General features: G+C 43.7%; 1 protein-coding gene across 1 annotated transcript; it reads right to left on the bottom strand.

Moving 5' to 3' along the window:
- Positions 1-322: 322 nt before the first annotated feature.
- Positions 323-9,366, bottom strand: LOC125545899 (homeobox protein LUMINIDEPENDENS). Its single transcript, XM_048709958.1, has 13 exons — positions 9,002-9,366; positions 8,072-8,099; positions 7,646-7,776; positions 6,771-7,327; positions 6,596-6,689; positions 6,426-6,519; positions 6,040-6,142; positions 5,918-5,969; positions 5,800-5,840; positions 5,590-5,669; positions 4,546-4,992; positions 2,061-2,659; positions 323-1,972 (listed from the first exon to the last, which is right to left on the bottom strand). Exons 1-13 carry the CDS (start codon positions 9,179-9,181, stop codon positions 551-553), a joined length of 3,828 nt encoding a protein of 1,275 aa, XP_048565915.1. The 5' UTR covers positions 9,182-9,366; the 3' UTR covers positions 323-550.
- Positions 9,367-10,519: the final 1,153 nt, after the last annotated feature.

Genomic DNA, 10,519 nt, shown 5'->3' with positions numbered 1-10,519 from the left:
ATCTGCCATCTGTGTTTGCTAAAGGAAATTGATATCTTCGTGCCGCCATAATTTGCCATAAAATATGCTCGGTTTGCCATATCTAAAAATCTGACGTTGGCTGGTTATCAACATCCTTTTTCTGTCCCTAAGTTTTGGGAATTCCGGAATGAAACACAACAATGAAAAGATCTGAAAAAACACCAAGCATCTAATTGATTGACGATGCGAATAAAGAACACGCCACCTCTTTTCTTCCCCCCTCCCTTTGCAGCACACACAAAACGCGCAAGACGCCGAAAACGGAGACAGGTCGCCCGATACGGCAGACGCGCGCGCGGCGGAAAGAAAATTTGGCTATCATTGGATGCATACCTATCCTCTCTACTATAAGTTTCCTGTTCCCCTCTGTTCTCCATCATCCACCTGCAGCTACTACCACTACTGACATTACATGATGTATAGTTTTTCTCGACGTCCTCGGCGCCAATCGCAGAGGACCACCACAATTAACGAATGGAACATCACACAATGAGGGAGGGAGCCCCAAAAGAATTAGCTAATGTACAACTCACTCCCATCGTCTTCTCCGCCGCTGGTCATACGGACTCCGGCCGTCGCTCGGAGTGTTGTAATAGTCTTGCTTCCCGGCGCCGCTCCATTGCCTTGATGTGTCAGGGTTTTGGGCCCCCTGGCTGGCCGTGCTCCACGGCCTCGACGGCTCGGCGGGGGTGTAGCCCTGCTGCACTGAAGGGTCGGATGGGGTGTAGCCCTGTTGCGCCGAGCTCCACTGCCTTGAAGGCTCTGCTGGGGTGTAGCCTTGCTGCCCGGAGCTCCGGTGGTTTGAAGGCCCAGCTTGGGTGTAGCCCTGCTGCCCGGAGCTCCACTGGTTTGAAGGCTCAGCTGGAGTGTAGCCCTGCTGCCCGGAGCTCCATTGCCTTGAAGGTTCAGCTGGAGTGTAGCTCTGTTGCCCCGAGCTCCACTGCCTTGAAGGCTCGGCTGGGGTGTAGCCCTGCTGCCCGGACCTCCGGTCCCTTGATAATTCAGCCGAAGTGTAGCTCTGCTGCACGGAACTCCAGTCACTGGATGGTTCAGCCGGGGTGTAGCTCTGCTGCCCAGAATTCCAGTCCCTTGATGGTTCAGCCGGGGTGTAACTCTGCTGCCCGGAACTCCAGTCCCTTGATGCCACAGGAGGATTGTAGCTCTGCTGCCCGTAATTCCCCAGCTTCGACACCTCCGGAATGTACCCTTGCATGCCACCATATACTCTAGCGGAACCTGGCTCAGGGGATAGCAAGTGTCGCTGGCGAACGTTACGCCCCGACATCTGGTACTCTGACGTTGTTTGGGTGTAACCATTTCTGTTCAGTCCCTGGGATGAGGCTGACGTAGAAGAACCATAGGCATCGTATGAGCTTTGGTTGCTGTAAGCACTCTGGTTAAGATAGGGCGCTGACGCGTCATTATATGAATTGGTTACGCGGTCGGCCCACTGATCAGGTGTTGTACTCCGTCCAGTGCTTGCAACAGTAGCAGCACCAGATTGCCAGGGGAATGTCGCATAAGCGGCATTCGGCTCGGGCGTCAAGGAACGTGCTAGACCGGAGTTTGACATGTTCTGAAATTCATGGGCTGGTTTATTTACCGCTGGCTGCTGATGGATGGCCACTGCAGCATGATCAGACGCCAAGCCATATGGCTGGGTATGCTGGTGTACCAAGGTTCTATCCAACATGTTATTCACGGGCGCAGCATACTGAGTCAGCGAATTTACTGAGATCGCCGACTGAGATTGTAAAGACGGGGAGTTACTTTGGATGTGTGCCGGCAAGGCAGAAACTGAAGTATAGGGTTGTGAAGGCAACGGACTAACAACATTTGAGAAGCTTTGGTGCACTTCGCTTGCAAAAGGTGTGTTTCCATTATTTGGTAACTGCGCCTGCTGCAAGTTTGGGGCCCTCGCATGCGTCGGAAAATCAGATCTCCAGCCCACCTGCCAAAGATAACATACATATATACATGAACAAAGAGTGACAGCCTTGACACTGGAAAAAAAAAAAAAAGAGAGCCAGCGGACTAACACTTGCTGGAAGATCTTTTGGAGGAGTCGGTGATGGAAGTGAAGTAGGGATAGTTTCAGGGACGGGTTCAGGCTTGTTTGGAACCCCAGCACCGTTGGGCAGACTATTGACCAGCTCTGAAAGTCCAAGGCCAGTCTGCTTCAGCATGTCCAGGAGGGCGACAGTCTGCTCGGTTGGCAGGTTCCCCACCTCGTTAGATGATAGAGCAAATACAAGCTGTGGATTCTTGAGCAGCACTGCAAGCAGCTCAAGATCTGGCTCAGAAGCTGCACCATTTGCACCAGAAGCGACTGTCAGAGATGACGACGAGGTTGATCCAACTTGCTGGATCTCACCAGGAACAACCATGTTTGGAGGGGCAGCTCCGACGCTATCCACCTCCATAGTGTCAGCATCTGGTGGCTGCTCAATTGGAATTTCTGGGGTCAGGCTGTCGTCAAAGTCCATTTCCGAATCCCATGGGTCCTTGGGATTCGATGGGATGTCCTTTGGACTTGCATAAAAGGTTTCCTTCTCACGTCGATTTCTCTGTGCCTGAACGTCAAGCTCCTTGCTGTTTTCCCCGGCACTAACACTCCACGAGGGGTCTATCCACACCTCTGCAATAGGAGATAATAAACTTCAAACAATGAACAGATAAACCAATAGAGCATAGGTCATGTTCCAGGTAACAGCCTAATAAAATATTAGAATTAGAAAGTTAAAGAAGCAAGAACATTTTAATCTCTGCAGCAGGCAAAACGCAATGGTATCAATTGGTAAGTTCCTTGTATTTAACCTCAACTGGCTAAAATAGCTGGATCACATCATTCAACCCGTTGCTTCTTCATGTTAAGGTTTGGCTATCAAGATCCTCAGTTTAGTTCCTTTATTTATCAAACTCGCAGCTATTTTAAACCCAATTTCACAGCTTTTCTATTTTGTTAACAGTTGTTGAAACAGCAATCGCCGACAGCATAACGGTATCTCTGTGAAATATCTTCCTAGTGAGCCGAGTTGTTTGTATGATAAGTAATAATGAACAAAATCGCTAGGTAGTCCATTTACGTCAATGTCAAGTGTCAGGTAATATGTACCCCCTCCGTATCTAAATATAAGTCCTTTTAGAGATTTCAATATGAACTACATACGGATGTATATTTATATTTAGGAACGGAGGGAGTATTTCGCTGCAAATAAGTATCAAAATTCGAAGGGCCAAGAAGTGGCTGCTTCTGATACAGAAACAGGTAGGCCTACCACAGTCAGTCAGTCACACAGCTGCAGGTCAAATAAGACCAAATTATAAGAACGCTTACATACAATTCCCCATGTGCACTGCAAATTAAGGAACAGGCAACATGATTTATATTTAAATAAACAACATTGTATTTCTTGATGGTCCATGTAACTTCAGCATGGGGTAGCATTTGATATAAGCAAAGGACCCCAGAGCTTTTCATCTGCTCTGCAAACTCCCAGAAAAGAAATTGAACAGTTTACAACTGCCAGGAAATAGCGAATTATGAAGTAAAACACACCTCCTGAATGGCTACTGCTTTTAGCAAGTAATTTTACATTAATACACAAAGCGGCTATTAGTGGATTATGCTGGATATTTTTTAATGAACTGGATGCATAATATATGTGTAGGTCACACGCACTGGGCACCGCCATGGCATGTGCCAGGCCAAACCACAACTATTCAATGTGCTATGAGAGGAGTACTTGTTTGTCATCTTGTGTATGAATTTTGAATGGCCAAAAATTTGTACGCAACATATATGATGCAGATTTTCAGGTCACATGCTATGCCAGGCACATGATCCACTTTCATCATTATTTTTGTTCTTCCAGATCGATATGCTCAGGAACTGTATAAACACATTGGTCCAAGTATAAACCGTTGTGGATTTACTCAGCATACTTCCTACAAGTACACTAAGTAACTAGCGATGCAGCCTGAAAGCATGGTACTACACGCATGTTCATATGATACATGGGAAACCATAAATGTTAATTTCTTGTGCCATTGCAGAAAATTGTACGCAATGTTGACCCTGTGTCTTGGATAACCTTCATTTGATTACCCGTCTTAGGTTCAAATGTACATCTTAGATGAGTTACTCATAGCGTTGAAAATGCACATATAACTGGCGTGCATGAGATCAAACAAAAGAAATGACACACGCCCAGGTCATGTGTAACACAAAAGGTATGTTGAGGTGCAGTTTTCTCCGTTTCAAGTTTCAACTGAAGGAGATTCATTCCATATATTGATTTTGGAGATCAAACCTGATATAAGCTATGGTTTACGCCATTCACAAAAGCTTAGGGTGTTGTTACAAACAAAAGACAATGCACTCCCAAGTTCTTAAGCCGCCAAACACTCCATTAACCATACGACTTCACTGGCTCTTGTTGTCCAAAGAAGTTTATTGAACTCGGATAGACCCAATACTCTTAAGAAATTGGGCAAGTGAGGGAGCACAAAGCAAAGGTATACCTGGTGGTATCTGCCAATGAACCCTCTTGGAATCCAATTTCTCTATGGGGGTCTCTCTGAGAGCTATGTTTAGCTTCGGAGTGGCCAGGATTTCTGGATTATCAGACAAAGGTACAGCATTCTGTATAGAAGTTGATGGGCTTGGGTCAACAGGTTGTTTAGCAGTTGATGTGAGGGGACTTCTGGGCATAGGGGGCTCATTTGAGTTGACCAAGCCAGAGGGTTTTTTATTTTCTGTCGTCTCAGGTTTATCAGACACTTTACTTGTGTCAACCTTGCCATACTTCTCCTGCATAAACATGGCACGCATCTTTGCTTTTTGGATATCATCTGCAGATAATGGTCTGCTATTATTTGTACATATGGTCCTTGCAGAATGAGCGTTCTTGCCGGCAGCTTTCCGATTTGGATGTTCTACAAGTTGAACTTTTCTTCTTTCTTTGGACTCTGTAAATTAGCTAAGGAAATTCACACACAGTTTGAGATATGATAAATGTCAATATAACTGAAGTAACAAAGTAAAAAAATTCAATTTGAAGATGACCTCAATCATAATGAATAATAACCAATATGAAGTCTACATGCACAATTATGTGTACTAGTTATTTTTATTCATGAACCATCCAATTTATACAGTTAAAACAACAATAGACAGCAACACTATCTTTTGAGGACCTATATGTACACAAGCTGTAACTGGAGAGAAAACTGAAAAGGAAGCTATTAGTAATACCAATTTAATAAGATATGTTATAAAAAAAATTAACCAGACACAACACACACCAACCAAGGACAAAATAAAAATTGAGAAGCTCCTAAAGGGACCTTATATAAGAAGTGCAAGATACTGATGAAACTACTAAAGCCACCAGATCTTAGTACAGATTAGTTAAGTAGACACTACTATTTGCGAAGGATGACTATAATATGAATGTGGTTGGAAAAAATCCTATAATAGCATATTATACACAGGCACAGACAAAAATATGTTCAGAAAGAGAAGTAAAACTGGTAGTGGTGAACTTAAACATAACAAAAGGATACTTGTCTGCACAGGACTCTTTTTATACGACTCATCAGCAGAAGCAGTGAGCAGCAGTGGAGTTTTCTTGGGCTCAGGCTTTCTGCACAATGCCACACAGACCAAGTCAAACAAAAATTTACCAAACAAAATAGAGGTAATGAAAATCACTTAGCATTACTACAGTTTAAACTAATTCAAAGAAGAAACCATAGTGAGATGTAAAAACGCACCTGCTCTCACTTGCACCTTCAGTCAAGGCAAGGATCTCCTCCTGATAGAACACAGCGATTAAATTGCAGAACATGTGAATCTACCGATGCATATATATATCATTGCTTAGATACTTACAGTAATATCAACTTCAGATTTCCAGGACTCATCGTGGAGAATTTCACTTATCCTGTAATAGAAAATAAATTACCACAATGGAAACCTAGAGAAAAGGTAATAGCAAACAATGTGGAACTCACCTTTGTTTACAGATTAAATCTTTTTGAGGTTTCTTCGATGCCTGACTCCGTACGAGCACTTTACTCAATCTGGAGAGCAGGTTTCTGGCCCTGCCAGATATGTCTGATCTTCAAAAATCAGATATGTATTAGTAAGCACCCCAGGAAATTAAGAAAATCAATAACTGCATAAGTTCATACAGCTGTGCAATAAGAAAAGCAAAAAATGCTAGAACTAATTCTGATGGAAAAATGCATCTCAACAATACTGTACTGGGGAAGCAAATATAGAAATTAACAACATGATTAGGCCTTTGAAAGTTGAAACATTATCAAACTAGAAATTGTCTTTCTGATGTCAAAGATCATGCAATACAAATGTAAGTCTTGTGGCAGTTTCTACACACCTTGTGTCCTATAAAACCGCAATCTGTTAATAGTTTGCAATACAACTGACATGTGGGCTGGCAAAGCTTTATGTAGTGGGAGGTGAAGAAGCACCTACAGCAATGAGATGATAGTTCAAAATACATGCTATACACATATACATACATGCTCAGATGGCACAAATAAGAACCTTGAAAATGACGAGAATAACAGTTGTTTGCTCTTCAGTAGCTGCTTGGCTCAGCCATGTTGACACAATAGTCAAACCGCCCATTGTTAAGAACCTGCACAGTTCTTGGAAACGTGAAGCTAGGAATGATATAATCATTTCAAGCTCTGTACATACTATAAGACCTATATCTTACCAACTAAGAATCGTAGCATTATTTATTTGAAGAATCCATTCCATCAACTTGACCTGTCCAGAGAATGTTTCCTCCTTCCGCATTAGGGCAAATATACTATCCAAAAACTTTTTATCTTCTGACTCAACACCAGGGGCAACTTCCTCTTGTTTGGTTTCCTTTTGAACAGAATCTTGATTAATCTTAGCATCAGTTGGTTGGATTGTTCCCGTAGGGGTGATAGGGATTGGGGTTGCAGTGCACTGCTGGACCTCTGGTTGTTGTAGAGAGCTCTGAGGGACCTCCACTAGTTGTGAAGAGCTTTGGAACATCTCCAATGGTTCTAAAGTACTCAAAGGTTCGATAACTTGAGCATGTGTCTCAATGTCAAGAGGTGTCTGCTCACTGTTCAAGGAGCATACATTGGTAGCCGTCTTGGATGCCTCCAATTTGAGTGCTGTCTTGGATGCCTCCAATTTGAGTGCTGTCTTGGATGCCTCCAATTTGAGTGCTTTCTCTCGTGACAAACGGACAGCTTTTCTTACTCGTGTACGCTGACTTGCAAAAAACTCCCTTACCTAATAACCATTGAGGAAGAGCTTGTCAATAACAACTCACGGAAAAGGGAATTCAAATGATATCATAAGCTCATGTTTGACACAGGAACCAAACACATTGCAACCAATCAAGCTAAAATAAAAAGGGGGGAAATATAGAGATACTGTTAAACTTGAACCCAGTTCAATGGCTACTGTTCACTTGTATATGGTGAAAAGATGAAGGTGTAATTCCATTCCAAACCAATCATAAGAAAAGTGTATAAAGAACACATAAACAGGCATATAAGACATAAAGGTACAAACAGAATAACAGCACATGAGAGAAAAGGAGCAGACCTGTGTAACAGTAAGCCCACAAAGTGCGCTAATTTCACGAGTTTCTCTTTTGCCAAGAGTATCTTTCACAGCAAAAAGTGACTGCATGGAATTAACTGCTTTCGGATTCAACAGATCCCTTGGTTTTTTACCTACAAAATTTGAAACGCTATAAAAGAAATGCTTTCAATAGCAGGCAATAATTACGATATTGTGCAATAATCTTTAAAAATCTTTGTTGCCTGAGCACTAGTCATCTAATTTTGCCAGCTGTGACATGAGTGATGAGTGAAGGATTCAACCTTAATTCCTTAAATCCAATAAAATTTTCAGTGTCTGTCAATATTATAGTTCATGATGCTTGTGTCAGTTTATTGTGTTTTTACTGATGTATCAAAAAAAGTGTTAAGCCAAGCTGAATCCAATTGATGCAGAGAAACAACTCACCTATCTTGATAGACAATGCACCAGCAGCCTGTAAGAAACAATCAAATTTAAGATTAGTCAATAGATTAACCATTTCCTAGAAGGGTAAAAGAGTCATTGTAGCATACATCGAGGGTCTAAAGCAAGGTAATGACACAGCAAGATGGCAAACATGCAAAACTGGCAATATTACAAAAGTATATACAAATACATTCAAACAACTTATGAAGTTCATTTCTTGAAAACCATGATTTATAAAAGAGAAGTAATTTTACAATTTCATTTGCCAGATGATAAAGTAAAGAAGATTGTTTGCCCCTAACATGAACATCAGAGTAACTATGAAATCAGTAGTCAGTACCCCGCATTGTCCTTAAACATGTGTAGTTTCCGATTTCTCAGTGTCTAAAAGTTGCAGATTTGGCGTTTACTACTACTATATGGTATGAGAATCAAAAGGTACATAAAATTATGGATGCATTAGGATTTGAATATTCAATATCCCGCTGTCCCAAGATACGCGTAGCTTCTGGTTTCCCGTTTGTCTCAAAGTCAGAACTTTGGCAATTGCTTTACAAGTACTATGTCATCAGAACCAATAAATACATAATATTCTGGATGAACTAGGGCCTAGATATTAGAAATAAACACGTGTAGTGTAGTAAAGCACCGCGCAGCCGCACAAATTCAGTAACAATCTGGGCAGAAAGAACTATGGAATTTACATCATACAGCACGACAGCAACAACCAACTACAGCTACCAGAAAAAACTGAATGAAGTATAAGCCGGAGAAACCGGAACTATCCAACCTAAGCTTTGACAGGCACCCAATCAGGCGCAAAACTGGCCGCGCGAGGGAAGAAAAACAGGCGCGTAGATCGAGAAAGGTGAAGGTGGCGGGGGGGGGGGGGGGGGGGGGGGGGGGGGACGGGGGAGAGGAGCTGCTGACCATCTCCTGCGCGAGCGGGTTGACGCCGGTGAGGCGGCACTGGGCGACGACGAGGCGCTGGAGCTGGTCGGCCTGCGCGTGCAGCTGCTGCTGCTGCGCCGCCACCATCGCGGGGATCGAGCCCGCGCCGCCCCACTCGACGAGGGCGCCGGCCGCGGGCTTGAAGGGGGCGAGCTCCATGGCGCCCGCGGGCGGCTGCGCATCAGGCTGCCGCCGCCCCGCGCTCTCCGTCGGCGCGGCGCGGCGCCGGGGCTGCTAGGGTTTGGCGGCGGGGCGCGCGGCTCACGAGGGAGGTGATGCGAGCGGACGGAGACGGGGACGGGACGGGGACGCGACAGGGGCCGATGGACAGATGAGGTGCGGGAGTTTTTTTTTTTCTCTCTCTCTCTCTCCCCTTCTCGTTGGCCTGGTGGTACTGGACTGCGCGGTGGGCCCAGTGTCAGCGCCAATATTTTTTCTTGTGAACAGGGATGAAAAACAGTCCGTGATATAACTTTCCTTTTTTTAAAACAAAATGTTCTTTTTTCCCGATTTTTTTTTGAACCAATCTGTGGTCGGATAGCTATAGGAGGATCAAGTCTTAGTTTTGACACGTTGCGTCTGTGGGACTTTATAAATCTCAAGATGATGTGCCGGCTCCATCTTTTGAAGGTGCGCATATGAATAAAGTGTGCATGCGTGCGGTTAGTGTCTGTACTGTCAAAAAAATATAGCATTGCCTTTTTAATACAATATACAAATGCAGACGCTCAAGTACACCCATCTTTATATACACATGTACACTCGTCTTACCCTATAAACATGTTCGACAAACTGAGTTGATGGATTTTTTTAGATTGAGTCGAACCATGTGAGCTATGCTCACTTCATCCTGAGATTGTTGATTCATTTTTTTCACATCTATGTTAGAAAAGGGGGGTTTCTTGTACTTCTCATGCTAACAAAAAAGTAACAATTTCTGAGCATCCTCAAATTTCTCCATTGGGACGGATTAGACGGAGTCTTGGTGTAGATTCCTACCAGTTTCTCGGGGCAGTGAGATAAGGGTTTCTCATTGTGCATACGCGATGGCGAGATTTTTTGTCAGATTTTTCATATCGATTCAAGGGTCCAACGGTGAAGACTACGACTCCGGAGCAATGGTACTTAGGAGCACATGCACAAAGGTTTTCCGGTTGTCATCGAAGAGGTCAAGCTGGCTCCAGTAGGGGAGTGATGACAACATGGCCTCAGCGGCTGCTACTCCCGCGGGAGTTGGGTTTCCTCGAAGAGGAAGGGTGATGTAGATAGAAGCAAAGGTTATCTCTCAATTAAGAAGCAAGGTTTAATCAAATCGGTAAGAGTCAACAAGATAAGCAGCGCCTACACACAAACAAATAAAAATACTTGCACCCAACGTGGCAAGGGATTTGTGAGGCCCCTTGTCTTGCTAGTTACAAGGTTAAAAACATATAGATAGATAGATAGATAATGGTATGGCCAAAGGGCAAATGGTAAAGGCAAATAAAGAGGAAAATT

The sequence above is a fragment of the Triticum urartu genome, chromosome 3 (assembly GCF_003073215.2).
Source record: "Triticum urartu cultivar G1812 chromosome 3, Tu2.1, whole genome shotgun sequence".
Classification (NCBI taxonomy): domain Eukaryota; kingdom Viridiplantae; phylum Streptophyta; class Magnoliopsida; order Poales; family Poaceae; genus Triticum; species Triticum urartu.
Note: the sequence above shows the minus strand (reverse complement) of the source record. Positions and strands in the feature narration are given on the sequence as shown.

What these genes read in the sequence shown, in the direction of transcription:
- LOC125545899 (XM_048709958.1), bottom strand. Translation starts at nt 9,181, where the DNA reads ATGGAGCTCGCCCCCTTCAAGCCCGCGGCCGGCGCCCTCGTCGAGTGG. An exon ending in GTGGGCTTACTGTTACACAG is followed by an intron (nt 7,328 to 7,645) that starts GTCTGCTCCTTT and finishes AATGGTTATTAG; the next exon opens with GTAAGGGAGTTTTTTGCAAG. An exon ending in TTATTCTCGTCATTTTCAAG is followed by an intron (nt 6,520 to 6,595) that starts GTTCTTATTTGT and finishes TCATTGCTGTAG; the next exon opens with GTGCTTCTTCACCTCCCACT.